Source organism: Dama dama, chromosome 10 (genome assembly GCF_033118175.1).
Source record: "Dama dama isolate Ldn47 chromosome 10, ASM3311817v1, whole genome shotgun sequence".
Classification (NCBI taxonomy): Eukaryota; Metazoa; Chordata; class Mammalia; order Artiodactyla; family Cervidae; genus Dama; species Dama dama.
The window spans coordinates 5,434,239-5,460,545 of NC_083690.1; the positions used below are offsets into that span (position 1 = coordinate 5,434,239).

The window sequence follows — 26,307 nt, forward strand, 5'->3', positions numbered from 1 at the left end:
AAGCCCAATGTACACAGTATATATACATATATATGCATTCTTTTGTAAATATTCTTTCCCATTATGGTTTATCACAGGACATTGAGTATAGTTCTCTGTGCTATATGGTAGAACCTTGTTGTTTATCCATCGTATATATAAAAGCTTACATCTGTTAACTCCAACCTCCAACTCCATCTTTCTCCCAACCCCCTCCCCCCAGCAACCAACAGTCTTTTCCCTGTGTCTGTGATTCTGTTTCTGTTTCATAGACAGGTTCATTTGTGTCATGTTTTAGATTCCACATATGAATGATATCATATGGTACATGTCCTTCTCTTTCTGGCTTAATTCATTTAGTATGATGATCTCTAGCTGTATCCATGTTGCTGCAAATGACATTATTTTGTTCTTTATGGTCAAGTCATATTCCATGCCATACACACTATGTCTTTATCCATTCATCTGTCGATTTTGGTTGTTCATTTTAGTTGTTTCTATGTCTTGGCTATTGTGAATAGTGCTGCTATGAACACAGGCCGGCATATGTCTTTCTGAATTATAGTTTGTGTCAATTTGTTCAGTTCAGTTCAGTCGCTCAGTCATGTCCGACTCTTTGCAACCCCGTGAATCGCAGCATGCAAGGCCTCCCTGTCCATCACCAACTCCTGGAGTCTACCCAAACCCATGTCCATCGAGTCGGTGATGTCATCCAACGATCTCATCCTCTGTCAGCCCCTTCTCCTCCTGCCCCCAATCCCTCCCAGCATCAGGGTCTTTTCCAATGAGTCAACTCTTCGCATGAGGTGGCCAAAGTATTGGAGATTCAGCTTCAGCATCAGTCCTTCCAATGAACACCCGGGACTGATTTCCTTTAGGATGGACTGGTTGGATCTTCTTGCAGTCCAAGGGACTCTCAAGAGTCTTCTCCAACACCACAATTCAAAAGCATCAGTTCTGAACTTAAAACCATGCCTCAATTTCTCCATCACAGGAAAACCCTGGCTTTGATCTAATAGCTGTGTTTGAGCCGGACCCCAGGGTTGAATTTAAGCCAAGGCTGGGTATCCAGGGTCCCAAACTAGAACAACTGACCAAAGTGATCTTACCTCCCCAAGATCCCCTCTGCTCCCACCCCCACAGCCCTGCCTCCCTGAGTCCCATCTCTCCCCAGAAGGCCGACAAGAGCTCCCTGGCAGGCAAGGCAAGCCGGGCTGACCTGGACACAGTGGCCATGCAGCTGAATGAATTGATTCAGGGCATGCTCTTCAGGGTGGTTGCCAATGAGGATGACTGGAAGAAGGCTGTGGAGCAGCTGGACAAAGACGTACGTACCAAGGTGAGGAGCTCTGTATTAATCACCACCTTCTGCATAACAAACTACCCTGAAATTTAGTGCCTTAAGACAGCAAAGTTCACAGTTTCTGAGGGTCAAGAATTTGGAAGCAGCTTAGCTGGGTGGCTCAGGGCCTCCCACAAGGCTGCAGACAGGGTGTCGTCCAGGGCCTTTGTCATCCAGAGGCTTGACTGGGGCTAGAAGAGCCACTTCCAAGATAGCGCCCTCACGTGGCTGTGAGCAAGACTTGGCACTTCCTCATCACACGGTGGCCTCCTTAGGGCTGCTTGAGCAGCCTCACAACATGGCAACAAGTGTTCCCCCCCCAGGAGCACGTGATCCAAGAGAGCAAAACAGAAGCTGCAATGTCTTCTCTGACTTAGCCAGAAGTCACACTCCATTACTTCTGTAATATCCTGTTGGTTACACAGGTCAGCCCTGTTCAGTGTGATAGTCGGGGAGTGTCTGGGACGTTGACCACCGTAGTGCTCCTCTCTAGACAAGCAAAGGGACATGGCGGGCAGAGGGGGCATCCTGCTGGTCATTTATTTATCCATTTAATGGCCACCTGTGTTGAGCCAGACCCTGGGGAAACGTTGATAAGGAGTCATAGCCTTCATTTGCACTGTCCAATAGAGAGACAGGAACAGTCAGGCCAAGCCCTTGCATGCTGTGTGGTCCCTGCAGCTGGTGTGACTGGTGTGGATAAAAGCACTGGGGTTTAGAATCAGGCTCTCGGGGTCTGAGCCCCAACTCCACCGTGCTCAGCATTGTGCCCTGAGTTAGAGAACCTGTTCAAGTCTCTGTTTCCTCATCTGTAAAGTGAGGATTTATTCACTCATCCTCCACCTATTGGGTACCTCTGGTTAATGAGGATATGACGTTAAGCAAAACAGATCTGGGACACAATTGTCATAAAAATCATACAAATCAATGCAGAACTACAGCTGAAGTAACTCTATCTGCAGAACCACTGGCCTGTTTTTCTCCCATAATTCCATGGCAGAGTGAAAAAAAGTGGGACAGAAACTGTTCTAGATTAAAAGAGTCTCAGGAGTCACAACAACCGAATGCAATACACGAGGAGACTTCCCTTGTTTCAGTTGCTCCAACTCTGAAAATTAGCTGGAAATTAGATCGAATTCAGGAATGAGTGCTCATTATGTTAGATGGGATAATGGTATTGCAGTCATGTAAGAAAATCACTAAAATATTTGGGTAGAATGTTGTGATTTCTGTAACTTAAAAAAAAAAACAAACTGCATCAATTTCTTGGAGGTCCAGTGGTTAGGACTCTGTACTTCCACTGTAGGGATTCGATCCCTGGTCTGGGGACTAAGAGCCTGCAAGCTGCACAGCACAGCTGAAAAAAGAGAGAGAGAAAAAAAAGTCAGATGGAGCAATATGTTAATAATGATTAAATCTACATAGCAGGTATTTCAGGGTTCATGATTCTAGTCTTTTCTCCTCTCTATGTGTCTAAATTTTTTTCCTGTTTGAAAGCTTTTTTGTTGTTTGTTGGTTTAAATGATCCTGTCCTCATTGCTCTCCTTTTCTTTGTGTATTTTTCATTGTGGGGAAATTCACATGACATAAAATTAACCATTATCAATTTTAAGGTGATGAATTCAATGGCATTTGTTACATTCACAGTGTTGTGTTAGCACCACCTCTCTCTGGTTCTGGAGCATTTCCATCCCCCAAAAGGAGACCCCAGACCCATGAAGCAATCACCCCTCACTCCCGCTTCCCCCAGCCCCTGGCAACCACTAATCTACCCTCTGGATTGGCCAATTTTGGACACTTCATATAAATGAATCACACAGCATGTGACCTTTAGTGTCTGGTTTCTTGCACTAAGCATCATGTTTTCAAGGTTCATCCATGTTGTAACATGGGCTTCCCTGATGGCTTAGATGGTAAAGAATCTGCCTGCTATGCCAGAGACCCAGGTTTGATCCCAGGATCAGGAAGATCCCCTGGAGAAGGGAATGGCAACCCACTCCAACTCCATTCTTGCCTGGAGAATCCCATGAACAGAGGAGCCTTGCAGGCTACAGTCGATGGGGTCGCAAAGAGTTAGACGTGACTGAGTAACTAACACACACATGTTGTCACATAAATCAGAAGTTAATTTTTTTCCATGACTGAATAACATGGTCAGACAGATAGGCCACATTTTGTTTGTTCATCTGCTGACAAACACTTGGATTATTTCCACCTTTGGACTCTTGTGAATAATGCTGCTGTGAACATTCATGAGCAAGTTTTTGTTTGAAGACCTGTTTTCTGTGACTCTGGGTAGATACCCAGGAGTGGTCATTTATTTATCCATTCATCATTTAATGATCACCTGTGTTCATTTAGTGACCACCAGGAGTGGAATTGCTGGGTCGTATGGTAATTCCATGTTTAACTTTTTGTAGGGGTAATATATTGTGATGTCTGTGATTATTCTCAGATGATTCAGAAAACAAACACATACATACATATGGACAGATAAAGAAGACATTGTGAAATGTTAAGAATTGGTGAATTTAAGTGGATATAGGAGTGTCCTTTGGACTATTCTTGCAACTTGTGTGTAGTTTTGGTCTTTGTGTGTGTGTAGTTTTAAAAGACTGTAGTTGGTCTTGGTTGCAGCACTCAGCATCTTCATCACATCATATGAGATCTTTCATTGTGGTACACAGATTCCCTAGGTGTGGCTTGCAGGCTTGGTTGCTTAGCTGCCCCCTGGCATGCGGGATCTTAGTTCCCTGACCAGGGATCGAACCTGCATCTCCTGCATTGCAAGGTGGATTCTTAACCACTGGACCACCTCAGTTTTCTTGGTTAATCTTATTTGTTGTTTAGTTGCTGAGTCATGTCCAACTCTTTTGCAACCCTGTGGACTGTAGCCCTCCAGGCTCCTCTGTCCATGGGATTTCCCAGGTAGGAATACTGGAGTGGGTTGCCATCAATCTTGTTACTCTCTCTATAACTTTGCAGATTGCTGGAGGGAGGCAGAGTGTTTACTTACTTGACTAAACACTCTTCCCTTTGGCTTTTGGCAGCTGGTTCCCAGCGATTTGGATGATCTGAAGAAAGACATGGACGAGGTCTGGAAAGTTGTCAGGAAGCTGCTGACTGAGGGCCTCCACTTTGACCCCGACAATGCTGCCGGCTTTAGGAGGTGAGTCCCTCCGGGGGCGGGGTCCCCTGCAGCCCTTGCAGCTCCCAGAGGCTGCACGGCCCTCCCTCCAGAGAGGAAATGAAAGAGGTATCCCAGTGGATTCTGGACTCTGGGAGGAAGGACTCCAGACCTGTGGACCCGGGGAGGGGGACGTGGGGCCTCCCAGTGGAGGGGAAGATGAGGCAGAGAGCACCAGAGCTCAGAGGTGGGCCGCCCTGGCCTTGGCTCCACGTTCTTCCATGAGGAAACGGAGGCTCAGAGAGGGAGGGGGCCCCTGCGAGGCCACACAGGGAGCCTGGGCAGACCTGGAACTAGAGCCAGGCCCCCACCCCATCCAGACAGAGCCCCCAGCAGAGTGACCCGATCTTCCTGGGGGGCTCCTGTCCTCAGATCACCCCTTGTGCCCTCCACTGTCCACCATGAAGGGTAGCTCTTCCCGGTTATGAAGGCCTCCATTGTGTTTGGGGCGAGGAGAGGAACTACGCCCACTTTTAACCCCCACTGCTGCCCCAAGTGGCCCCATGTGGCGGTCAGCAGGGGCCAGAGGAGTTGAGCTGAGCCGGGCCGGGCCAGCAGGAGTGGGCTCTGGGGGGAAGCCCTGGCCCTGAGGCATGGATGGACCTGCAGCCTCCCCCAAGCACTGCCCGGGGCGGGGAGGGCCTCCTGGGGCCCAGCCAGGGCAGCGGCTGACAGAGTGGGGTGTCTTCCAGGAAACTGTTTGAGCGGGTGAAATGCATCTCCTGCGACCGGCCCGTGGAGATGATGACCAGCCCGTGAGTACTGCAGGGGTGGTCGGGGACAGGAACATCCGTATACACCGTTTTGTGCACACGATCCCGTTAGCTCCCGACCTGGGCAGCGCTGTGCCCCTCCCTTCCCTAGTCTCGTCTGCTGCCCGCTGTGTCTAGGAACAGGGTGGGCTCCAGAGGAAAAGGGTAAGAGGAAACTCGGGGAAAGCTGAACCCTGTGGGACTTCCCTGCACGTGTTTTTATAGTCTAATACTTTCTGTATGGAGGTGAAATTCACATACAAAATCCGTCATTTTAAAGTGGAAAACTCAGTGGCATTTAGTGCACGTATGTGCACGCTAAGTGGCTTCAGTCATGTCCGACTCTTTGCGACCCTGTGGACTGTAACCCGCCAAGGTCTTCTGTCCATGGGATTTCCCAGGCAAGAATACGGGAGTGGGTTACCTCCTCCAGCGGATCTTCCCAACCCAGGAATCTAACCTGATCTCATGTCTCCTGCATTGGCAGGCGGGTTCTTGACCACTAGTGCCACCTGGGAAATCCCAAATGAAAGTGTGAGTCTCTCAGTAGTTTCTGACTCTGTGACCACATGGACTGTAGCCCGCCAGGCTCCTCTGTCCATCGAATTCTCCAGGCAAGAAGACTGGAGTAGGTAGCCATTCCCTTCTCTAGGGAATCTTCCTGACCCAGGGATCAAACTGGGGTCTCCTGCATTGTAGGAGGATTCTTTACCATCTGAGCCACCAGGGATGCCCATTTACCTCAGATTCCAAAATATTTTCATCTCCCCACCACTCAGATCAAGATGTAGGGTAGTTCCAGCTCCTCAGAAGGCTGATGCTTTAATTTTTTGTAATGAGGTCAAATACACATAATATAAATTGACCGTTTTAAAGTGAACAGCTCAGGGACGTCCCTGGCTATCCAGTGGTTAAGATTCCTTGCTTCCATTACAGGGAAGGGTCACAAACTTGATCCCAGGTTGAGGAATTAAGATCCCACATGCTGGGTGGTGTGGCCTAAAAAGAAAGAAAGAAAGAAAGTGAGCAGTTCAGGGGCATTTAGTACATTGACAACATGGCCCAACCCCAAAAGGACACCCCGTGCCCATCAGCAGTCACTCTCCATTCTCCTTCGCCGAACCCATGGCACCCTCCAACCCATGTTCCATTTCTAGGACTCACCTGTTCTGGGTTTTCCTTTTGTCATCAGAACAGTTGTTCTCAATGACCTACGAAGAGGATGGTGGCCCCACACTGTGGATCTTTCTGGAAGAAAGGCCACGTTTGAGGGCGGGCTTCCAGGAGGAGGTGGGAGCCGGGCCCTCTGCTGGCCACGTGCACCCCCCACTTTGCTCTTGTCCTCCACAGGCAACTCATCACCGTTCGCAACACCCACCTGCTGCCAGGGCTGCGGCCGGCCAGCGCCAACAGCTACGAGTACCTGCAGCGCCAGCAGATGAGGTGAGCAGGTGTGGGATCCGGGCGCAAACTGCAGTCCCGAGACTCAAAGACTGCCCAGGGCGCCGCAGCCATCTGCGAGGGATGCTGTCCTGGGCGGTGGGGCTGCAGACGGGCACGTGAGGTGCTCATGGGGAGAGGAACGAACAGGTTATCAGGCATCTGTCATGGACCAAGAACTGTTAGGGGAGGGAGGGTCTCAAACCTCACACGCCCCTGTGAGCGAGGGTTGACAGACCAGCTTCCTGCTGAAAGAAGTAGTCATGACCCCTCGGGGTCCTCGAGGGGCTTGCTGTGGCCGGGCAGGCTCTGTGCCGAGTGCTCTGACAGCACTGACCTCGTTGAAACCTTACACCTTCCCTTTGAGGTCATTCTGCTATCATCCTAGCTGAAGAAACTGAGGCTCAGAGAGTTGCAGCAACTGGCCTGAGATCACAGCTAGTGTATGGCAGGCCTGGCGCCTCAGCCTTCGTGTTTCCCTGGCCCCCGGCCAGCACCCTAGGCCCCAGCCCTGCTCCTCAGCCCCTGACCCCCCCATGGCTTCATGGGTGCTTCCGACACCCAGGCCCCCAGGCTCGAGGGTGGGGAGTGATGGCTGAAGAGCAGCCACGGCCACGTGAAGGTGAGGGACCTGGGGCCTGGGCCTGATGCCCCCCTCCCTCGCCTGACTGTCTTTTGAGATGAGAGGTTAAGAGGGACGGGTGGTCCAGTGATTAAGACTTAGCCCTTCCAATGCCAGGGGCTTGGGTTTGATCCCTGGCCCAGGAACTAAGATCCCACCTGCCCCACGGTGTGATAAAAAATAAAGAGAGACAGAGGTTAAGCGCCTGCTCTTGGCAGGCCAGACCTGGGCCCCAAGTCTGGGGGAACATGGCTCTCAATTTCTGCTCTCTGCCCCAGACAGGTCTGTCCAGAGTTCCCCAGCTACTGGCCAGGCCCTGGGACCCAACCTGAGGCTCCTCTGGGGCGGAGGTGCTTCCAGGTGGCTGCTGACCCCCCTGTCCTGCCCCCAGGGAACAACAGCAGCTGCAGAAACTCCAGAACCTCGGAGCCCCTGAGGGGAGCCTGGACTCACTGGGCCCCCCGCAAGACTGGGGTGACGGCCCCAGAAATGACGCCAACCTCAAGTTCAAGCCATACGGCTTGTCGACACTCTACCCCTACGGGGACCCTGAGCTGTTGGACTATGACTCCGTGAGTCAGGCCAGGGCCCCTGGAGGTGGGTGACCCCGGGGGAGGCAGGCCCTGCTTCCTCTGTGGACAGTCCCTGACCTGGAGCCTGGGCTGCCTTAACCAGGCCGAGGTGGACCTCCTGGGAGTGGACGGGATCCTCTACAAGGGCCGAATGACAGGCAAGGACAGGGCGCGGCCGCTGACTGGCACAGAGAAGGAGGTGGCAGGTGAGGAGCGTCAGCCTGCCTGGGCCCCCTGCCCGGGGTCCTGCCTTGGCTGGGCAGCGTGCGGCCCCGTGTGAGGCAGGTGGGACCCAGAGCTGGCAGCACCTGTGACGGGGCTCCTCACACAGCCACTGGCAAATGTGGGCTCCTCCTGTGTGCCAGGCGCGGTACTGGGGAGCGGCTGGGAGGAGGGGGCGCCAGAGGGCCTCCCTGGAGTGCCGGGCGTGATGGGAGAGTTGTGACCAGAGACACTGGTCCTCAGGTGGTCCAAGGGAGAGGTCCGGGGCTGCTGGCCTGAGGCCTCTGGAAAGGGAAGAGGGCTTTGCTGGATGAAGGAGTCAGCTGGGAGAAGAGTGCTCTGGGGAGGGAGCACGGGCAATAGCAGGTGTAAAGGTGCTGTGCTGGGTGGGAGGCAGACCCGGCTGGGAACTTGGGAAGATGAGTCTACCTGTGCCGGGGTTGGGCGTGATGAGGAGGAGACAAGGACAGGCCGGGAGGGCTGGGCCCGAGGGAGGCGGGGGATGAGTCACTCTGGTTGCTGCACCATCGTGGCTCTGGCTCCAGCTGGCTCCGGCTGGGGACCCTGGGGACTCAGCTCCAGCACTGGGCTGGAAGCACCCAAAGAGGTGCCTTCTCTGCGCCTTTGAGGTCCCCCCATCTGGGAAGAGAGGCTCCACACACTGCCCTAGTGGGGTTGGTCCAGGAGCCACAGAGTCCCAGCGTGGTGTCCCCCATCACCCCCTTTGCCTCCACTGACTTGAGAACAAGCACCAGACGCCTAAGCACTGGTGTGCGGGGGAAGACAGCGACCTGCTCTAGTGCCCTGGGGCTGCGACAGATGACCACCAGCTGGGCGCCTGGAGATGGCAGCAATGAGCTCTCTCAGTTCAGGAGGCCAGAAATCCCAAATCAAGGCATGGGCAGGGCCGTGTGCCCTCCTAAGGCCCTAGTGGAGGGTCCCTCCTGCCTCTTCCAGCTTCTGGGGGCCCCAGGCATTCCTGGGCCTGTGGCTGCGCCACTCCCATCTCTGCCTCCGTCTCCGAGTGGCTTCTCCCCATGTCTCTTCCTCTTCTGTCTCTTAACTCAGATGGCCTCACCTCAAGAAGTAATGTGTGTGCTCAGGTGCTCAGTCATGTCCGTCCGACTCTTTGCAACCCTCTCCAGGCTCCTCTGTCCATGGGATTTTCTCCAGGCAAGAATACTGGAGCAGGTTGCCATTTCCTACCCCCATCTCAAGATCCTTCACTTATTTACATCTGCAGGCATCTTTTCTTTAAACAAGGTCACATTCTCAGGTTCCGGGGGACATGTCTTTTGGCGGACTGCCATTCAACCCACCACAGGCCCCTGCCCTGATCCAGTGGAGCAGGACACCATCTCAAGCCCTGTATTCCCCTGGAGCATGGATGTCACCCTTTGGTGTTAACAGCTCCACCTGGACGAGGTTTGGCCGCTCCAGGCCCCCCGGGAGGGATGCTGTTGGAAAGAGACTCAGGCCGGGCCTCTAGGACCACCAGGCAGGATGACAGCAATGGTGGCCAACACTGAATGAGCTCAACTTCTTTCTTTTTAAAAATATTTTTACTTATTCTTTTTGGCCATGCCACATGGCCTGCGGGATCTTAGTTCCCCGACCATGGATCAAACCCGCGGCTCCTGCAGTGGAAGCGCAGTCTTAACCACTGAACTGCCAGGGAAGTCTCTGATGAATCCAACTCCTTGCCACTCCCTGCACTGCCTCCTTTCACCCCGCAAGAGCCAGGGAAGCACTGCACGAACGAGCAGGTGAGGGCTGCTTGCCTGGAGGGCACCTTTGGTGGAGGGGCCAGAGGGACATACAGACCCCACTCTCGTCCCCCGTCATTGGCCAGACGGCAACCCCTCCACCCAGCTCCCCCAGGCTGTCACCTGGAGCAAGGGGCTTTTCTCCCCAGCATGTGTTCGTTCTCCAGTTCCATGCAAGAAAGCAGGACTGAACCAGGACGTCTCATTGCTTTATCCTGCTTGGGGGCCACAAAGTCTAACTGGCAATTGGGATCACTTTAAAACCTGCCTGTGGCCCAATTTTTTGACCAGTTTGTCTCATTGTTCATTTGTTACTCGAAAGAATATTTGGGCATGTTAAGTCGCTTCAGTCTTGTCTCACTGTGCGTCGCTATGGGCTGTAGCCCGCCAGGGTCCTCTGTCCATGGGACTCTACAGGCAGGAATACTGGAGTGGGTTGCTGTGCCCTCCTCCAGGGGATCTTCCTGACCTAGGATCAAATCCATGTCTCTTACATCTCCTGCATTGGCAGGGGGGTTCTTTACCACTAGCGCCACCTGGGAAGCTCAATCCAAGGCACACTCAGTATCTAAACTAGCTGATGCGAACCCTGCCCAGGTCCAGCCTGGTCTCATGCATCCATCTGTCCTTTGCCTGCAGGGCCACTGAGGGCCATCCCGCCAGCCTGTGCCCTCCCCTCCAATGCCCACACTGTGGCCTGGGTCTCAGGCGGGCCAGAGGAACCCCAGGTGCCTAGCGAACAGTGCCCCCAGCAGGAGGCTGGACTTCCAGAGGTCTCAGTGCAAGGAGGGCTGAGGCAGGCGGAGGCGTCCGGGTCCCGGATGGGGGCGGAGGCGCCTCACCAGTCCGGCTGCCGTCCTCAGCAGCCCTGGGTGAATGGCCGTTGGTGACCCTTCCCCTCATCCTTCCTGCACCTTCACTCTCACGGCCTCTTTTCCCTGCACGTTCCCACCTCATTCACTGGCCTCTGGTCTAGGTGGCCGGCCATGGAGATTCTTGGCTGGACCCCCGTCCAGAAAGAGTGACCCTGGGTTCAGAAGTGAAGGATCGAGCCAGACCCCAAAGGCCGTGTATTGTGCGACGTCCTCCTATGAAATGTCCAGAACAGGCAGATCGCGAGATGGAAAGTAGGTTCGTGGTCGCCAGGAGCTCGGGGGAGGGGAGAATGGGGGTGACTGGCTCGTGAGTACCAACCTCTTTTGGGGGTGATGAGATGTTCGAGAACTGGATGGGTATGGCGGTCACACAGCCTTGTGAATGAACTTGATGCTACCGAAGTGTTCACTTTGAATAATTAATTTTATGTGCATTTTACTTCAAAAAAAGGGCTTCCCAGGTAGCGCTAGTGGTAAAGAATCCACCTGCAATGCAGGAGACCTAAGAGACGTGGGTTTGATCCCTGGGTCTGAAAGATTCCCTGGAGGAGGAAACGGCATCCCACTCTAGTATTCTTGCCTGGAGAATCCCGTGGACAGAGGAGCCTGGCGGTCTATAGTCCATGGGGTCGCAAAGAGTTGGACACAACTGAAGTGACTTAGCAGGCACGTACCTTAAAAAAAAGAAGCACACACACAGAAGATAAAGGACAGGGAGGTGGAGTGGGGCACTGTGGTGGCCGGCCCTGCTGGGACTCGCTGAGAACTGGCAGGCCAACCAGCAGACCGCCTGTATCTTTCTGCGCTAGAATAAGGTCTCTCTCCTCCCTGGCCTTGAGTTACTTTTAGAAAGGGTTTTCCTAACACCTCCGCCTTGAGAAGGGGAGGCGGGGAGGGAGGAAGGGGCTTCCGTGCACGAGTCGGTGGGGGTTGGGTTTGTGAAGAGGTGGGGTGTGGGCAGCAGGGCAGCTCCTGCCGGAGTGAAGGGCCTTTGCGGGTGCCAGAGGGCAGGACGTGGGCCTCCAGGTGGGCAGAGCCCTGGGGGTGCCCCCACCCACACCTGTCTCTTCCCCTTTCTTCTCCGCTAAGCTGTGAAGGTCCCACATCCCCCGGCCCGAAGCTCGTATGAGGGTGCGCGCCCGAGCACCCTATTTGGTGCCATCTACTCCGGTGAGTAGCTGCCCCACAAGTCCCTGGCCCAGCTGGGGTTCCAGCAGCATGTCTGGGCCCCCAGTCCCAGCCAGAGGCTCTCTGGCCCCACCTCACCCATCTCTCCCCAGCCCAGCCCAGACCCGGAGGGCCAGAGACGGTCCCTCGAGTAACTGCTTCCTGGCACCCAGTGCCCTGAGCACGTGCTCCCAGCCATCCAGGGCTCCAGCTTCACCCTCCAGCCAGGCCTCCTGGTCCAGGCGCCATCCCTGGGGCCTAGGGCTGGTGTCTATATTCCCGGAGTCCAGCCGGCTGCAGGGGTGGGATAAGGGAGCCTGTTCATTCCTTCGGGCCTCTCCGCTGGGGGCCCGAGAGCCAAGTGTGGCGGGGGGGGCAGCTGAGGTCACGACTCCCCAGGTCTCATCACCAACCTGAGTGCGTTTTACAGCATACAGAGCACTTCCGTCCCCTCTCACCTTGCCCAATCCTCATCTCATACTGTCCCGGCTGGGGAGGCCCCTACAGCTGGGGAGATGAGGCACAGCGACCTTGAACTGGGGAATCCCGGGCTCCAAGCCCCGCTTTCTCTGGGCTGCCCTGCTCCACGTCCTTGTCCACCTCTGGTTTCATTGATCTTGGATGGATAGATGAAACTATCCATCTGCCAGGATGGATACTACCACTCCCACCCAGAAAGTGTCAGATGCCTGGGCTGGGTGATCGATCAGAAGTGAACACTTCCAGTCTTGGGGCTTTTCTTTTCCTTAGTGGGGATGGCCCCATTGGGCCAGCTTCTCTCCAGAATGTTCTTGGGACACATAGTAGGTCTCTCCTGCCCCCCGCCCCTGCAGCCCTGCCCCCCCGCGCCAGCATGGGCTCAGCCGCCTCGGGCCCTCTGCCGACGATGCCTGCTCGGCCTCCGTCTCCCCCGCCCGTGCTGCTGCTGCCACCGCTGACACCGTCTCTGCAGGACCCCCAGCCAGTCCCAGGGTCTGCCAGGCACCCACGGTTCCTGCGTCTGGAGTCCCGAGCCAGCCTGCAGTCCTCCAAGGAGCCCAGCAACCCGTGAGTCCTGCGCCCACCCGCTCCCCACCAGCATCTCCACCCTCCCCCCCAGAGACACTGCCCTGGGCTAGGTGTGGGCTTCCTGGGCTTAAGGGAGGGGTCTCCATAAGGGACTCATTTTGATCCAGTAGCTGCTTTTAACTTGCCTATGGACACACACAACACAGTCCAGCTCATGCTACGTTTCATGGAGAACACAGCTTTCTTGCTACACTGAATTTCCCACTAAATCAATTTAATTCCTTGACCCATTTTCAATACAGCACAGTTACAGTGGTTTTAAAAAACAATCACTTCCCTTTTTTATTTTGCTGAAATGATTTCATCAGAATGCGTTCCAATTACAGCCAATACTGCTGTCCATTTTCTTTAGCGAGCGTTATTTCTACCAGGACCTGTTTTCTCACGGGAACCAGATTTTACTGCATGCGTGCTTTTTTACTGTCTGTTGATTGTTTCCACCAGTAATCACTGTTATGAGTTGGGTATTTAAAGAATCTGATTGTTTGTATTTACTTCTGGCTAATCCACGAGGCACTTGGAGCAAAAGCCCTTGGAATCACCACTCCAGGACTGCTCCATCCTGTTTGGCATCTTGCTGGTTCTTTGGGTCATGTGCTCACTGTCTTTTGCTGACGGACCAGCAAAGCATGCTCATTTGGGGTTCCGTGACTGGCCCCGGGGCAAAGAGCGGAGCACTCATCCCTGCCTGGTGGGCCCCTCAGCCCGAGTGGTTTCTGCCCCTTGGATGGTTTTGTGAGTGTGTGACCACACCACAGGTCTTGGGAAGTCTTAGTTACCCGACCAGGGATCGAACCCCTGCCCCCTGCATTGGAAGCGCAGAGTCTTAACCACTGGACCACCAGGGAAGTCCCTGGATGGTTTATTGGTCCCCCTTCTCCCTCTCGGGCTTCCCTGGTGGTTCAGCGGTAAAGATTCCACCTGCAATGCAGGAGATGTACGAGACACAAGTTCGACCCCTGGGTAGGGAAGATTCCCTGGAGGAGGGCACAGCAACCCACTCCAGTATTCTTGCCTGGAGAATCCCACGGACAGAGGAGCCTGGCGGGCTACAGTCCAGAGGGTCGCAGAGTCGGACACGACTGAAGCGACTGAGCGCGCATGCTTCTTCCTCTCGGGCTGGCTGTTTCTCCCTTTCCACCCCTAGGCTGTCCAGTTGCACCCTCTACCCTTTGTATGCTTCCTGACACTTCTGTCACGTTCCACAAAGACTAAAAAAAAAACTTCCTTCTGCCTGGTTTTGGGGCACACCTCTCCCTATCATCCACCAGGGGCCCCTGGGATGGTAGAGAGAGGCAGGGAGTGGGGTGGGGGTGAGCTGCCCCGGGGATCCACCCCGGGGGCGTCAGGGTGCTGGCATGGCAGAGGGTCCTCTGGACCTGTGGCCAAAGGCGTCCTGGGTGCTGCGTGCCTACCCCCCCACCCCAGTGGCCCCCCAGCCCTGCCTCCCCTCCCACACACCCCCTCCTGGACCTGACCTCTCTTTTCTTTCTCCGAGGACTGCGTCCAAATGAAGCCGAACATTTCCTGAGCCCCCTGACCTACGCCGCCTTGGGGGATACCGGCCAGTGCAGCCCTGGCCCCACCCCCGTAGCAGAGATGAGTATTTTTATCAGCTTCTCCCCAGAATAAAACCTTTTACTTTTCGGACTGTGGATGAGGGTGACTGGCCCCATGCCCTCTGTGGTGGCTGGCCTTGCCCGTCCCTCGGGTGGGTGGGCCTGTCAGCCCCGCTCCGGCCACCACCCCGCTGGGGCGGACTCTCCACAGAGAGTCGTGGCAACCCTCCCCTGCCCCATCACACACGGCCCCGCGGCACAGTGCCCCATGCAGCCCCGGCCCTGAGTGGTGGGCAGAGCGGGGCCCCGGGCAGAGGCCGTGGTGTGACTTACCCAGGCTCACACGATAAGGCCGTGCTTCCTGGGTGCTGGACGCCAGTGTGAGGAGTCCAACTTCGAACACCTCTCACGTGTGGCCTGGGCTCAGGCCAGAGGAGAGGTGGGGGCCCCAGGGAAGCACCTGAGCCAGGCGCGGTCAGGCTTGTGTCCTGCCGCCTCGACCTGTGGGAACTCACAGCAGCCGAGCCCTGCTCTCTCAGCCCCCGGTAGCTGCCTTCCAGCCCGTTTTTCCAATTTACCAATGGAGTCAGTGCTTGAGTGGGCTCCTGCAGCCCACGGATGGAGGGGTGGGTCAGGTAGGGCCCTGAGTAACCGTGTGCCCCGGGATAGGTCTCCTGGGTGCTTGGGAAGGAGGGGGGCGGTGAGCCCCCCCTGCAGCCAGCCGGGAGCAGTCTTGAAGATGACAGTTCTGTCCCCTGTGGGGGCTGGTGGGGAAGCCAGCCTTTGGCCTGATCCCAGGCGGGAGTTGGAGGCAGAATCCTTGCCGAGGAGAAGGGCAGAAGCCCCCTCCCCTGTCCCAGCCCCGGAGGTGGGGGACCTGCTGGCCTTGGTGGCTGGGAGGGCGGTGCTGCACCTCTTCCTGGGACTGATGCTCAGCAGGGTGCCCACCCCAGCAGGAGAAGGTGCTTGGGGAGTGGGTGAGACCGGGGCTGGGGTCAGTAGAGGGGTCATTTTTGAAGGCCCCGGGTCCCACCTCCTCCTCTGCTGGGGGACCACAGTTCCTGGCTGGGCCAGGCTGCACAAGGAGTGGCGTGACCGGCTGTCCTTGTCTGCCTTCGAGTGAAGGGGGATCCCTGGAACTTTCTGTTTTAAGGCTCAGATGAGGGGATTCCCTGGCGGGCCAGTGGGTGGGACTCCAGGCTTTCACTGCCAAAAGCCCGGATTCAGTCCCTCCTTAGGGAACTTAAGATTCCACAAGCTGTGTGGCGCAGCAAAACAAACAAACAAATTTGCTAGGTTTCAATGTTTCAGGAATGCAAATTCCCCATAATGGCTATTTTGTTGGTGTTGTTGCTATTAAAAAAGCACATTAAAACTTGCCTCCCTGGAGGTCCAGTGGTTAGGACTCCAGGCTTTCACTGCCAAAGGTTCCAGGTTCAATCCCTGGTCGGGGAACTAAGATCTCCAAAGCCTTGAGGCGCGGCAAAAAAAAAAAACAGACTGAGATGAATCAGCCCTGTGGAGAGGGAGGTATGTGGGCTGGCCTGGCATGAGGGGCACAGATGAGATGGCTCTGGCCAAGCAGAGGGCCTTATGTCAGGGTGTTGCATGGTGACTGCTCTGCACCCTAAACCCAGCCCCACAACCCACCAAATGCAAATGAAAGGGTCACCGAACGTTTTCTTCCTTTCAAAGACCACAGACTCATTAACCCTAAGGTATGCACAACTGACGACAGCAAACGTGTGTCCTGAACAAGATGGTCTGCCTTGGAAAAGGCACCACCAGGACCGCCCCCCCCCTTGTGGCTCAGCTGGTAAAGACTCCGCCTGCAACGTGGGAGACCTGGATTCAATCCCTGGGTTGAGAAGATCCCCTGGAGAAGGGAAAGGCTACTCACTCCAGTATTCTGGCCTGGAGAATTCCATAAACTGTATAGTCCATGCGGTCACAAACAGTCAGACACGACTGAGGGATTTTCGCTTTCAGGACCCCAAAGCAGGCCGCCAGGGGGCACTGGAGGGAAGGCCTTCTGTGCAGGGATGTCTTAGGGGCACATGGGTCTCCCTGGCACCACTCCCTTGGCTGGCTTGAGCCCTGACTTTCCATGGATTCGAGAGCTCTAGACAGAGACCCTCCAAACACACACAACCTCCAGAGAAGGGCTTCTCTTCTCTCTCCCCTTCCTCTTGCTCTCAACTTTCCCTAGATCCATAGAAAATGAGCCCCCCACCAAACATCTGCACCTCATATTTCCCAGGAGATGAGAAATGGCCAGAAAGCCAAGCAGAACTCTGCCAGCAGGCTCCTGGTGCCTCATGCTGGGTTGCCGACAGGCCTCGGCCATCCAAGGATTGGGCCCTCCCTCACCCTCCCCAGCAGGACCCAGCACCCTTACACCCCTAAAAGAGCTGCGTTCTTCTAAGACTTACTTGAAATACTTATATTTCCCAAACATCAACTGTGGCTAAGCAACCGGAGACCTTTCCAAATGCAGGAACTGGAAATAGCCCTTGCCTCAAAAGATCTCCTTTTGGCCAACCCGGGCGGCCTCCCCAACACAGACACCAGGAGGAACTGGAGTCAAAGCCCTCATCTGTCCTCAGAGGAGTCCGGCTATGAAAAGACCCTCAGAGACCTCCAGGGCCACAGCGGCCCCGCCAGCTGCCGGGCTGGGGGGCAGTCTTGGGAGCTGCGTGGTTTTCTGCTTCGGCCACAGTGTGTTCTCAGGGGCCCTGAGTGTCTGCCTCCATCCAGGGGAGTCTCAGAACAAGCCCTTCTCTTCACAGCTCTGAAGGAGGCGCCCTGCCTGCCCGCAGAAAGCATTTCAGAGCCTCCATTCACCCCTCCGTTCCCCCCTGCCCCCACAGTGCAGGACATCTACTTTCACAGATGCTCCTGGGGAAGAGCAAACCTCCTTCAGAGACGCCAGCGGACTTGAGGTGCGAGGCGGATGCAGCCGCCATGGTGGCCAGAGGGGTGGCTGGCCAGCCAGGGCCAGGCTAGGAGGCGTCCCCGCCATGATGGGTCAACTTCAACCAGCTGTGGCCTTAAGGGAACTTGGGCCAGATGTGACAAACGTCCAAGGTAAGCCGGAAGTGGAGCTTTTCATGTAAACTGATTTTAGAGTGCTGGCAGACAAAGCCCAACGGCACACACCAGGGGCCTCCAAGTCTGCAAACCCCTAAGATGGCCGTGCCTGATCATTTAACAGGCTTCCCAGGAGGTGCTATTGATAAAGAACCCGCCTACCAATGCAGGAGACATGAGCGATGCGGGTTCAATCCCTGAGTCGGATGATCCCCTGGAGGAAGGCATGACAACCTACTCCAGTATTCTTGCCTGGAGAGTCCCACGGACAGAGGAGCCTGGTGGGCTAGAGTCCATAGGGTTGCAGAGTCGGACACGACTGAAGTGACTTTGCACGTGTGCACAATCATTGAACAACAGGGCCCACCCACATCAAGTCATATGGGGAGGCCAGGCCTCCATGCCCATCTGCAGTCGTGTCCCCTCTTCAGAAAGGAGAGCTCCAGTCACATTCTTCCCAGGAACCTCTGGGATGCAAATGGTGTTTTCAGAGTGGAATTTTTGGAAACAAAGTGATGGAGCTCAAGTCTGGTGGTCAGGTGGGTGGTGATGAAGCCCAGAGGCTGGTCTTCTCCATGTGTTGTTGAGGCGGCTCCCAAGAAGTGCTGAAAGGGACAGCTAAGAATGGCTGTAAATGTGACTCTGTTCCGTTTGTACCTCATCTTTGCATTTTAGCCAGTTTACACTTGAACGTGTGGTAAGAGGTGGTTACTGACTCCTCCGGTCTTGCTTCTGAGCCTCCAGGCTTGGGGAAGTTGAAGTTTCAGGTTCTGTGTTGCCCTTGAGTTCCATCCACGGTGCTTGACATCTACATGGGCCCACCTCTGCCTCCCCTCGCGTTTCCCACCCCCTTTTGCAGCCCTTTGCCTGTCTGGGAGATGCTCAGCTGCAGAGGAGGGAGGGTGTGCGTGGGGCTTCCAGCACACCTAGTAGGGCCCGGGCACTGCCTGAAAGCTCCAGCCCTGCCCTCTGCTCCCTCCTGCTCTGGTTTCCATTGTGTCCCGGGCCCTTGTTAGAAATCAGATTCCTTGCCCCAAGCATCCATGGGACACTTGTGCTCTACAGGCTGGAGGGTCACAAGTCTAGTGGGCTCCCAGTTGCCACAAGGGGCTTGTGTCCCATCAGTTATTTTCCATCAGTCACCTGGAAGCTGCTCAAGAACAGCTAGGACTAAGTGACGTGCTGTAATTTACCCTTTTAAAGTGTATGATTAAAAAAATAATGAAATGTATGACTGAGCGGCTTTTAGTACATTCACAAGTTGATCACTAATGCCCTAGGGAATGTTTAAAACTGCATTGTCAGGACCCCACCCCAGAGACCAATGCTGTGGGACCCCAGGGGCTGCGCAGAGGCCCTGCGGCTCTCTGCTGGGGCGACTCTGCCTGCAGACACTTCTGGTTGTCCTAACTGGGTGCTTCTACTGGTTCCAACTCGTGGAAAGGGGTCAGGGGTGCTGCACAGGATGCCCCAGTGTCCAGAATGCCCACGCTGGAAAAGCTGCATCTACAGGAAACTTAAGTCCTTCCAGGACCTCCTCCTGGGGCCTCCAGGCCCAGCCCCTAGTGGCCTCTGGAGACAGAAGTGGGCTTGGTCAGGTTGGGACATTCTCACCCTTGAATGTCCATGGGGCATGTGAGGATCCTCTTCGAAGCATATTCTGATTCAGGTCTGGGCTGGGGTTAGAGAGGAGGTCCCGCATCTCTGACAAGCTCCCATGGGACATGGCTGGTCTGATGACCACACTTTTGAGGAGTTGAGGGTGTGGTTCCCACAGGCCACTCTGAGGCCTGCCTGGGAGGGAGCCTGAGTGGACATTCTGGACTGTGCACCCTCTCACTTGGCTCCAGTGGGTATGGCCGCCTCAGTCGCCTACCCACTGGGGAGCTCACACTCACCCCCAGAAGCACTTCCTTGCCTCTACATGTGTTTCCTGCACTGGGAAGGGGGTGTGGCAGCTTCCTGAGAACTGTCTTCCCTCCAAAGGGATGAGGGAGCTGCAGTGAAGGCTCAGGAGCTCAGGACAGCCTCCTCCCTCTCCCCAGAGGCACCCCGGGCAGAGCCGCGCCCCCCGCCCCCCGGAGGCCGTTAGAAGGGTGGGCTTCACGGCGAGGACACGAGCAACAGCTGCAGTGGGGGTGCTGCAGTCAGTCATGTGACCAGTGGGGGCCTCCAGTGGTCCATAAAGGCTGTCCAGACCCCGACAGGGCAGCAGTCGGCTGCATGGTGACCCCAGGGAGCGGGAGCGGGGCTGCCGTTGGCAGGTTCTGAGGCGCCTGCCAGGCAGATCTTCCAGAACAGAACTCTCCACCCCAGGCACCATCCAGTGGGCCGAGTGGGGTAGGCCTCCTGACTAGGGAGTCAGGCCACTGGTGACCATCTGCAGGGGCCCACACCCCCTTGCTCCCCCAAGTTCTAGCTCCTCACCAAGGGGTGCAAGAGCTAGGCTGCCTTCTCCCAAAGCTGCCCCAGGGACGCTCGCCCTTCCCTGGTACAGGCTGTCCAAGGCAGTCGTGCCCGGCTTCTCCCTTAAGAGGAGTAGGTGCCTGCCCAGCCTGGTGTGGGAGCAGCTGGGGATCCACTGTCTGTTGCCCCTGAGTGGTTTGTCTCCTTGGCAACCAAAGGTTTGAGCTGCAGCTTGGACTCTGCCCAGCCTCATCCGGTCCCTGTTGCTGGCCCACGGGCTCTGCATCCATGCCTGCTATCTTACCACAGGGGATGTGGCCTGCACCTCCCCCAGGGAAGGGCCCTGCCCCACCCACTGTGACTGCCGGAGGTGGGGCTGAGGGTCCAGCCTGCAACTGACCACTGGGGCCCTAAAGACAGCGAGAAAAGTCCTTGTGTGAAACCCAGGCAGACCGGAAGGCAGCTGTTAGCCCTGGAGGTCGGGACCTGTCCAGTCCGACAGGGGGAAGGGTGAGCAGACAGAGGCAGGGGTTCTGGGAACACAGGGCAGGAACTAACTTCATGGGAAAAGCCTGGGGTGGGCAGGAAGATTCCGGAGCACGTTGTGGTTGAAAAGACAGCGACAGACAGGAGTGGTGTGGAGCCAGGCAGGACTGGGGGGGTGGCCTCTGCTCTGGGCTCGCTGGCACCCTCCCCCTCCACGTGGAGCCAGCTGGCAGCAAAGCTCAGGATACGAGGCACGACCACAGAGCCTGGTTGATGGTTTGGAACTTTCTTCTCCTTTGTTAAAAGAGGGAAAGGAATTGGGGATGGGGTACCCCCGGGCTCTGGGGAGGCATGCAGGCAGCCCCAGCAGGCAGGCGCTGGGGGATGGGTGGGAAGAGTCCTGGAGTTTCCCACAATCCTTTTCTCTGCAGGGAAGAGCAAGGCTGGCTGCCCAGGGAGCAGGGGAGAGGCGCAGGGCCCTGGGGGGAGGGGCGGCGGGCGAGGGGGGGCTCACTCTAACATGCAAAGTCCAGCTGCCCCATAAACTAGGTTGCTTCTTGAAGAGCGACATACGTATAAATACACAGACACAGCTACACGCACACATGCGGAGAAGGCTCTGCGTTCCCGAGGGTGGAGATCTAGGCCCACCGACCCCGGGGAGCTCCAAGGCAGGAGCCGGCCGAGGCAGGGCGGGCGAGTCCTCTGGGGAAGGCTGCTTGTTCTCCGAGCTTCTGTCCACCAGCACCCAGATGACTCGGAACCGAATCCACGGAGGCGGGGCGCCGCAGGCCTGCGCCGCCGGGCACGCGTGCAGGCAGCCTGTGGGCTGGCTTGAGGGTCCGGTCTCTCCCTTCCAGGGCTCCGGGGAAAGGGGGTGCAGACAGAGAAGGGTGAAGGGGGCCCGCAGAGACGTCCTCTCCCCCGCCCCACGGGGTCCTGGCCTCCGGGAGGGGGGAGGGGCCTCCCTTATCTCTCGGCCTCCATGGCGGGGTGGGCCCTGGGTTCCGAGGCGGCCTGTTGGGGGGCCAGTGGCGGCCAGTCTGACGCCGGGGAAGGGGGGGCCGGAGTCCACAGAGGCGGCTGCGGCGGCTGGTGGTGCTGTGCGCCCCCTGGGGGTGAGGCCGCGGCCGGCCAGCCGGGCGCCGCGAAGCTGCCGGTGGCGGTGAGCGGGAAGTGCGGCGGCGGCGACGTGGCCGTGGCGGCCATCGGGCTGCCGCTGCCTCCGCTGTGGAAGCTCTCGGAGGCCTTGAGGCGGGAGAACATGGTGAGGGCGTCGGGGAAGTTGGGGGGCGTGGCGGGGGTGTTGGCGGGAGTGCACATCTGTGGGGGGAAGAGGGAGGGGGGTGAGTGTCCCTGCAGAAGGGCCCCTTCCCCAGTGCACCCCACCCCCAGGCGGCCCACCAGCCCGGAGCTCACAGGGGAGCGGAGCGGTGCCCACGTGGGCTGGCCCATGCCACCTGCTGCCCGGCTCCCAGGAGTCCCTCCCAGCGGCTCCTTCCTCAGGTCTGGGCGGCTGCCGCCCGCTCCCCGCTCCCCGCTCCCCCCAACCTGGTAAGAGTCCCACACGGATGCCCCTGGGGCTGCAAGGAACACTTACCATCTGGTGGTGATGGTGGCTGTAGGGGATGTTGGTCTCTTGGAAAAAGGCGCTGAGGGCCGTCTGTAGGAACAGAGGACTGCGCTTACCCTCAGGACCCCAGTGGCCCTAGCCTGGCCTTGACTCTCGCCACCCCCCAGAGAGGTGCTGTGGAGCCCCGGGCAGCTGGGCAGGAAGGACCCTCAGGACAATGCCTGCAAGCTGGCTGCCAGGTGCTTGCACGAAACCTACCTGGTTTCGTCACCATGAGTGACCTGAGGGCCTCACGGGGAAAGGCCTCCAGGAGATTCTGGCCCTACGGTCACCAACTCCATGGGCAGTGGCAAGTCCCCACTCCTTCCTGAGTTTCAGTTTCCTTGTCTATGAGCCAGAGGATGGCAAAGGCACCCCAATGCTGAGAGCCTGTAACCCACCGCTCCTCTCCTGGACTAGCCAAGGGACGCTGCCCTGACTCAGTTTCTCTTTCTGCACCAAAGGGACATGGGACTAGGAGGCTGGCAGCCTCCCTCCCTGGCAGCAGTGGACCTGGCCGGGATTAAGTAGTGTGTTGTGGCTTTCACACTCCTATCCAGTCGTTACCCTCCTGCAAAGTGGTGGAGCAACAGGAAGGCTGCAGTGGGGTTCGCGCCCAGGACTGAGAAGTGGGTGGGAAAGGTGGCGGCGGCTCCGGGTCAAACCAGCTCCTCCAGTGGCCCTGGGGGGCTGGGGGGAGGGGCCCCCAGGGTGGTGGCCTCTGGTACTGGTGTGTCCTGGTTCGGCCCCTTGCAGGACAGGCGTCCAGGAAAATAAGGGAACCAGCTGCTCTTGCGAAAGTGCAGGATGAGGGAGCCCGTCAAGTATGTGAAGGGTCTGCGGGCAGCTCTGCCCTCCATGCCCCCCAACGCCTCACCCCATGCCTCGGGCTCCCCGCCCACCGTGGCCCAGCGCCGTCAGCCCCCTCCCCCACTCCCAACACACCCAGAAACCCAGCCTGGCTCCCAGGCTTACCCTAGGGGTTTTATTACTAGAGTAAATGCAAATGAATTATTCTGGGAATTTCCTGCTGGAGACGCCCTACCCCAAAGTCCCCAAACAGGGGTGTGAGAGCTGGGGGTGGGGGTTGGGGGGGTGAGAATGCCTCAGTCTCTAAGCACCTCCTTGTGACACCAGCCCATTCCTCCCCCAGCGGCAGCTCCACAGGCAGCTGCAGTGTGTGAGCATTCCAGGGAGAAGCGGCTGCCCTTTTCCTGCCTTCCTAGAGCACCCCCAAACTTAAAGCACACAGGTCCCCCTCCCCCATCAGCCTTCTGTCCCCATTAACACCTGAATCACAGAGAATATGACCCAAAAACAGGCCTCCTTCTGGGCCAGCCCTCAGCCCAAGTGGCTGCCAGCCGGGGGGTGGAGGGCACAGAGTGGGGGGTGGAGGTAAGGAACCCCACTCACTCCCAGGAAGACCTAAGAGTTGGATGTTCACACCCCATTTTTACCCTAAGTGAACCTCCCTACTAACCACGTCCCCATTTTACACATGGTGAAGCTGAGATTCGGGGAGCCCAGGACTTGTACCGTAGGGGCCATCAAAGCCCCGCCAGCCTGCAAGCTGTTCCTGCCCATCCTGAGATTAGAGTTTCTCCAGGCATGTTAATCTTCAAAGACACATTTTCAATTCCAGTTACCAGGAGACACCAACTCCGAGTGACTGCTGGCCTGTGCCAGGGTCTGTGGGCAGGGCCGCTTCCCAGCGGACACCTGCCTGCCCAGCCCAAGCCCGGCGGGGGGGTGGGGGGGACGGGACATGTATGCAGATGTGGGACTCCAGCAAACTACCATGAATGTGGTTTTGCAAGTTTTGCCACATCCAGCTCTAGATTAGGAAGCTTCCTGCAGGGTGGGGCTGCTGGGATGGGAAGGGGGGCTGCCCATGCACTCCTCAGAGGTCAGCTCATGGCCCCCAGGTACAGCGAAGGAAACTGAGGCCGCAGGGTGGGACCTGCCCAGAGAGAGCGAGCAGTGTCCCATCCTGTGATATGAGGACCACCCCAGGATTAGCTCTCAGGTCCCCGAGATCTCTGGTGGGAAAGTGAACAAGGATTCCTTTGAGCGGACAGGTCACTGCCTCCCCAGATGGTCTCAACCTTGGGGTAGGATTTACGATCTACGTCCCACCCCCCAGGAAGCTGAACTCCACAGCCCCCAGGCTCCCTATCCCTCCTCTGGCCGGAGTACCTTCCCTGAGCTGGCTTCCCATCTAGAAACCAGGCTTCCCAGCCCAGGCTGGGCATGGACTCTGCAGACTGTGACTGTGACCTTACACCTGTGAGGGGTGGAGCTCAAGGGGCTCTGGCCTCGTCCCTAGATGCCATCCCGGGTTATTTCTGGGGCAGCTGAGTTGGGAAGGCCAGGTGGCCTTTTGGCAGCACAAGCCCTGGGCACTAGTGCTCTATGGGTCAGGGAGGCCTGAGGAGGTGGGGGCCAGGCTGGGGCAGCCCCACCTCCCGCCCAGCTGGCCGAAAGCTACTGAACCGTGTACACCAAGCCGTGGGCTGTGCAGGCAGATTCGGCAGCCAGCACAGGAGGGCACCTAGATACGCCTCCGGAGCGGGGTACACAGATCACACCCTTAGTTGTCGTGTGGGGCTCTGCCACACCACCTGGACACCGTCTGCAAAACGGTGACCTATGTGTATACCGAGCGCACACAGCCCGCACCCGCGCCGCGGGGTGGACTGCGTGTTTACACACACAGACGCCAACATGCCCACACGTAGCGTGGCGCGTACGTAAATACAAATGCACAAGTACGTGGACACGCGCCGCCGAGCTGCCCACCGGGCACGCAGACCCTCAGACCCACACACACCGGACGGCTTCACCCGCGGGCACAGGGCTTCCAAGGCGGGGGCGGCGCGGGCCCAGTTCGGCCCAGGCCACGGGCGTCCTCCTTCCGGCTGCCCGGCCGACTGTCCGTCGGGGCCTCAGCGCCGCCCCGCCCTGGCCGTTACCGAACAAAAAAGGGGGTCCCCGAACCCGATCGCCCGGGTAATCTGGGGGGTGGGGGGCAGGGACTCCGGGCCCGGCGAGGGCAGGCCGCCCCTCCCGCCCACCACGCGCGGGCGGCGTTTCCGGGGGCCGCGTAATCGCGGCCGCGCCGCTGGGCCTGACCCGCACGCCGCGTGTGCGCGCCGGGGCCCGGCCGCCGGGGCGCGCGGCCGCCGGGACACCGGGGCCGAAAGCGCGAGCCCGGCCCCGGCGGAACGCGCCGCGGCACGTGTCCACACCCGCCCGCACAAGCCCCACAGCACGCGCCGCCACGCGGGACGGACACCCCGCGCCCCGGCCGCGCACCTCGAACTGCCAGTGGGCCGCCTGCAGCAACTGCTTCGCCTGGTCGGCCGCGCAGCCGGCCGTCAGCACGAACTGGTTGATCATAACCTGGTGCTTGAGTTCGTCCATGTTCACGGACATGGCGCCGCCGCCGCCTGCCCGCTCCAGCCTCCCGCCACGGCGCTCTCCTCCGCCTCACGCGTCCACCATTAGCGAGCCGGCTCCGGCTAATACAAATATTTACTGTGCGGCTCTGACTCACCCAGCCTCGCCTCGCTCCGGGCCGCGGGCGGCATGCTGGGAGATGTAGTCCCGCGCCGTTTCCGCCGCGCTCGGCTGGGCATGCGGGCCGGGCCGGGCCCGAGGGTGTGTCCTGAGTGTTAGGCGCCTACTTAGTGTGCAGAAGCTGGACGGGCGCGTGCCCAGGCCGTGACTGCACCGATTTGGGTGGCGGGGGTGGCGAGGAAGCGGGGGCTACAGACCGTGCACGGGCGCAAACGCTGGCCGCGGGTTGTTTGCCAAGAATCCAGGGTCCCGAACCCCAGTGTGGCTGGCATCCCCCGTGTTGACTAGGCGCCCTATTTTTGCACAAATTATCAACACGAAGGCCGTAGACCCCGAAAGCCTGGCACACTCAGTTCAGTCGCTCAGTCGTGTTCGACTCTTTGCGACCCCACGGACTGCAACATGCCAGGCCTCCCTGTCCATTAGGCGCCTACAAATACTTGTTAAGTGATGAATGAATCTGCCCTTTAGGGTTCTACTTCGAGTCACCGCCTCCAGGGAGCCTTCCAAGTCTTCCCCAACACCCGTGGACTGGAAGCCTGCATCTCCCACTTGTGACGCTGGTCCCTCCCTCCCTGGCCCG

The 26,307-nt window shown here is 57.6% G+C and overlaps 2 protein-coding genes across 2 annotated transcripts in view; one reads left to right on the top strand and one right to left on the bottom strand.

The window, feature by feature from the left end:
* C10H16orf96 (chromosome 10 C16orf96 homolog) overlaps positions 1 to 20,680 on the top strand; it is a 43,268-nt gene extending 22,588 nt beyond the window's left edge. The window contains exons 11-19 of the mRNA XM_061153888.1: positions 1,154 to 1,318; positions 4,372 to 4,490; positions 5,201 to 5,263; positions 6,611 to 6,703; positions 7,714 to 7,894; positions 7,998 to 8,100; positions 11,847 to 11,927; positions 12,758 to 12,971; positions 14,491 to 20,680. Coding sequence (XP_061009871.1) covers positions 1,154 to 1,318; positions 4,372 to 4,490; positions 5,201 to 5,263; positions 6,611 to 6,703; positions 7,714 to 7,894; positions 7,998 to 8,100; positions 11,847 to 11,927; positions 12,758 to 12,971; positions 14,491 to 14,506 — 1,035 coding nt within the window. The 3' untranslated portion in view covers positions 14,507 to 20,680. The remainder of the gene's footprint in view (positions 1 to 1,153; positions 1,319 to 4,371; positions 4,491 to 5,200; positions 5,264 to 6,610; positions 6,704 to 7,713; positions 7,895 to 7,997; positions 8,101 to 11,846; positions 11,928 to 12,757; positions 12,972 to 14,490) is intronic.
* A 123-nt stretch (positions 20,681 to 20,803) lies between these two features.
* Positions 20,804 to 25,688, bottom strand: UBALD1 (UBA like domain containing 1). The gene is made up of 3 exons (XM_061152752.1): positions 25,461 to 25,688; positions 22,134 to 22,196; positions 20,804 to 21,856 (listed from the first exon to the last, which is right to left on the bottom strand). Exons 1-3 carry the CDS (start codon positions 25,578 to 25,580, stop codon positions 21,503 to 21,505), a joined length of 537 nt encoding a protein of 178 aa, XP_061008735.1. The 5' UTR covers positions 25,581 to 25,688; the 3' UTR covers positions 20,804 to 21,502.
* Positions 25,689 to 26,307: the final 619 nt, after the last annotated feature.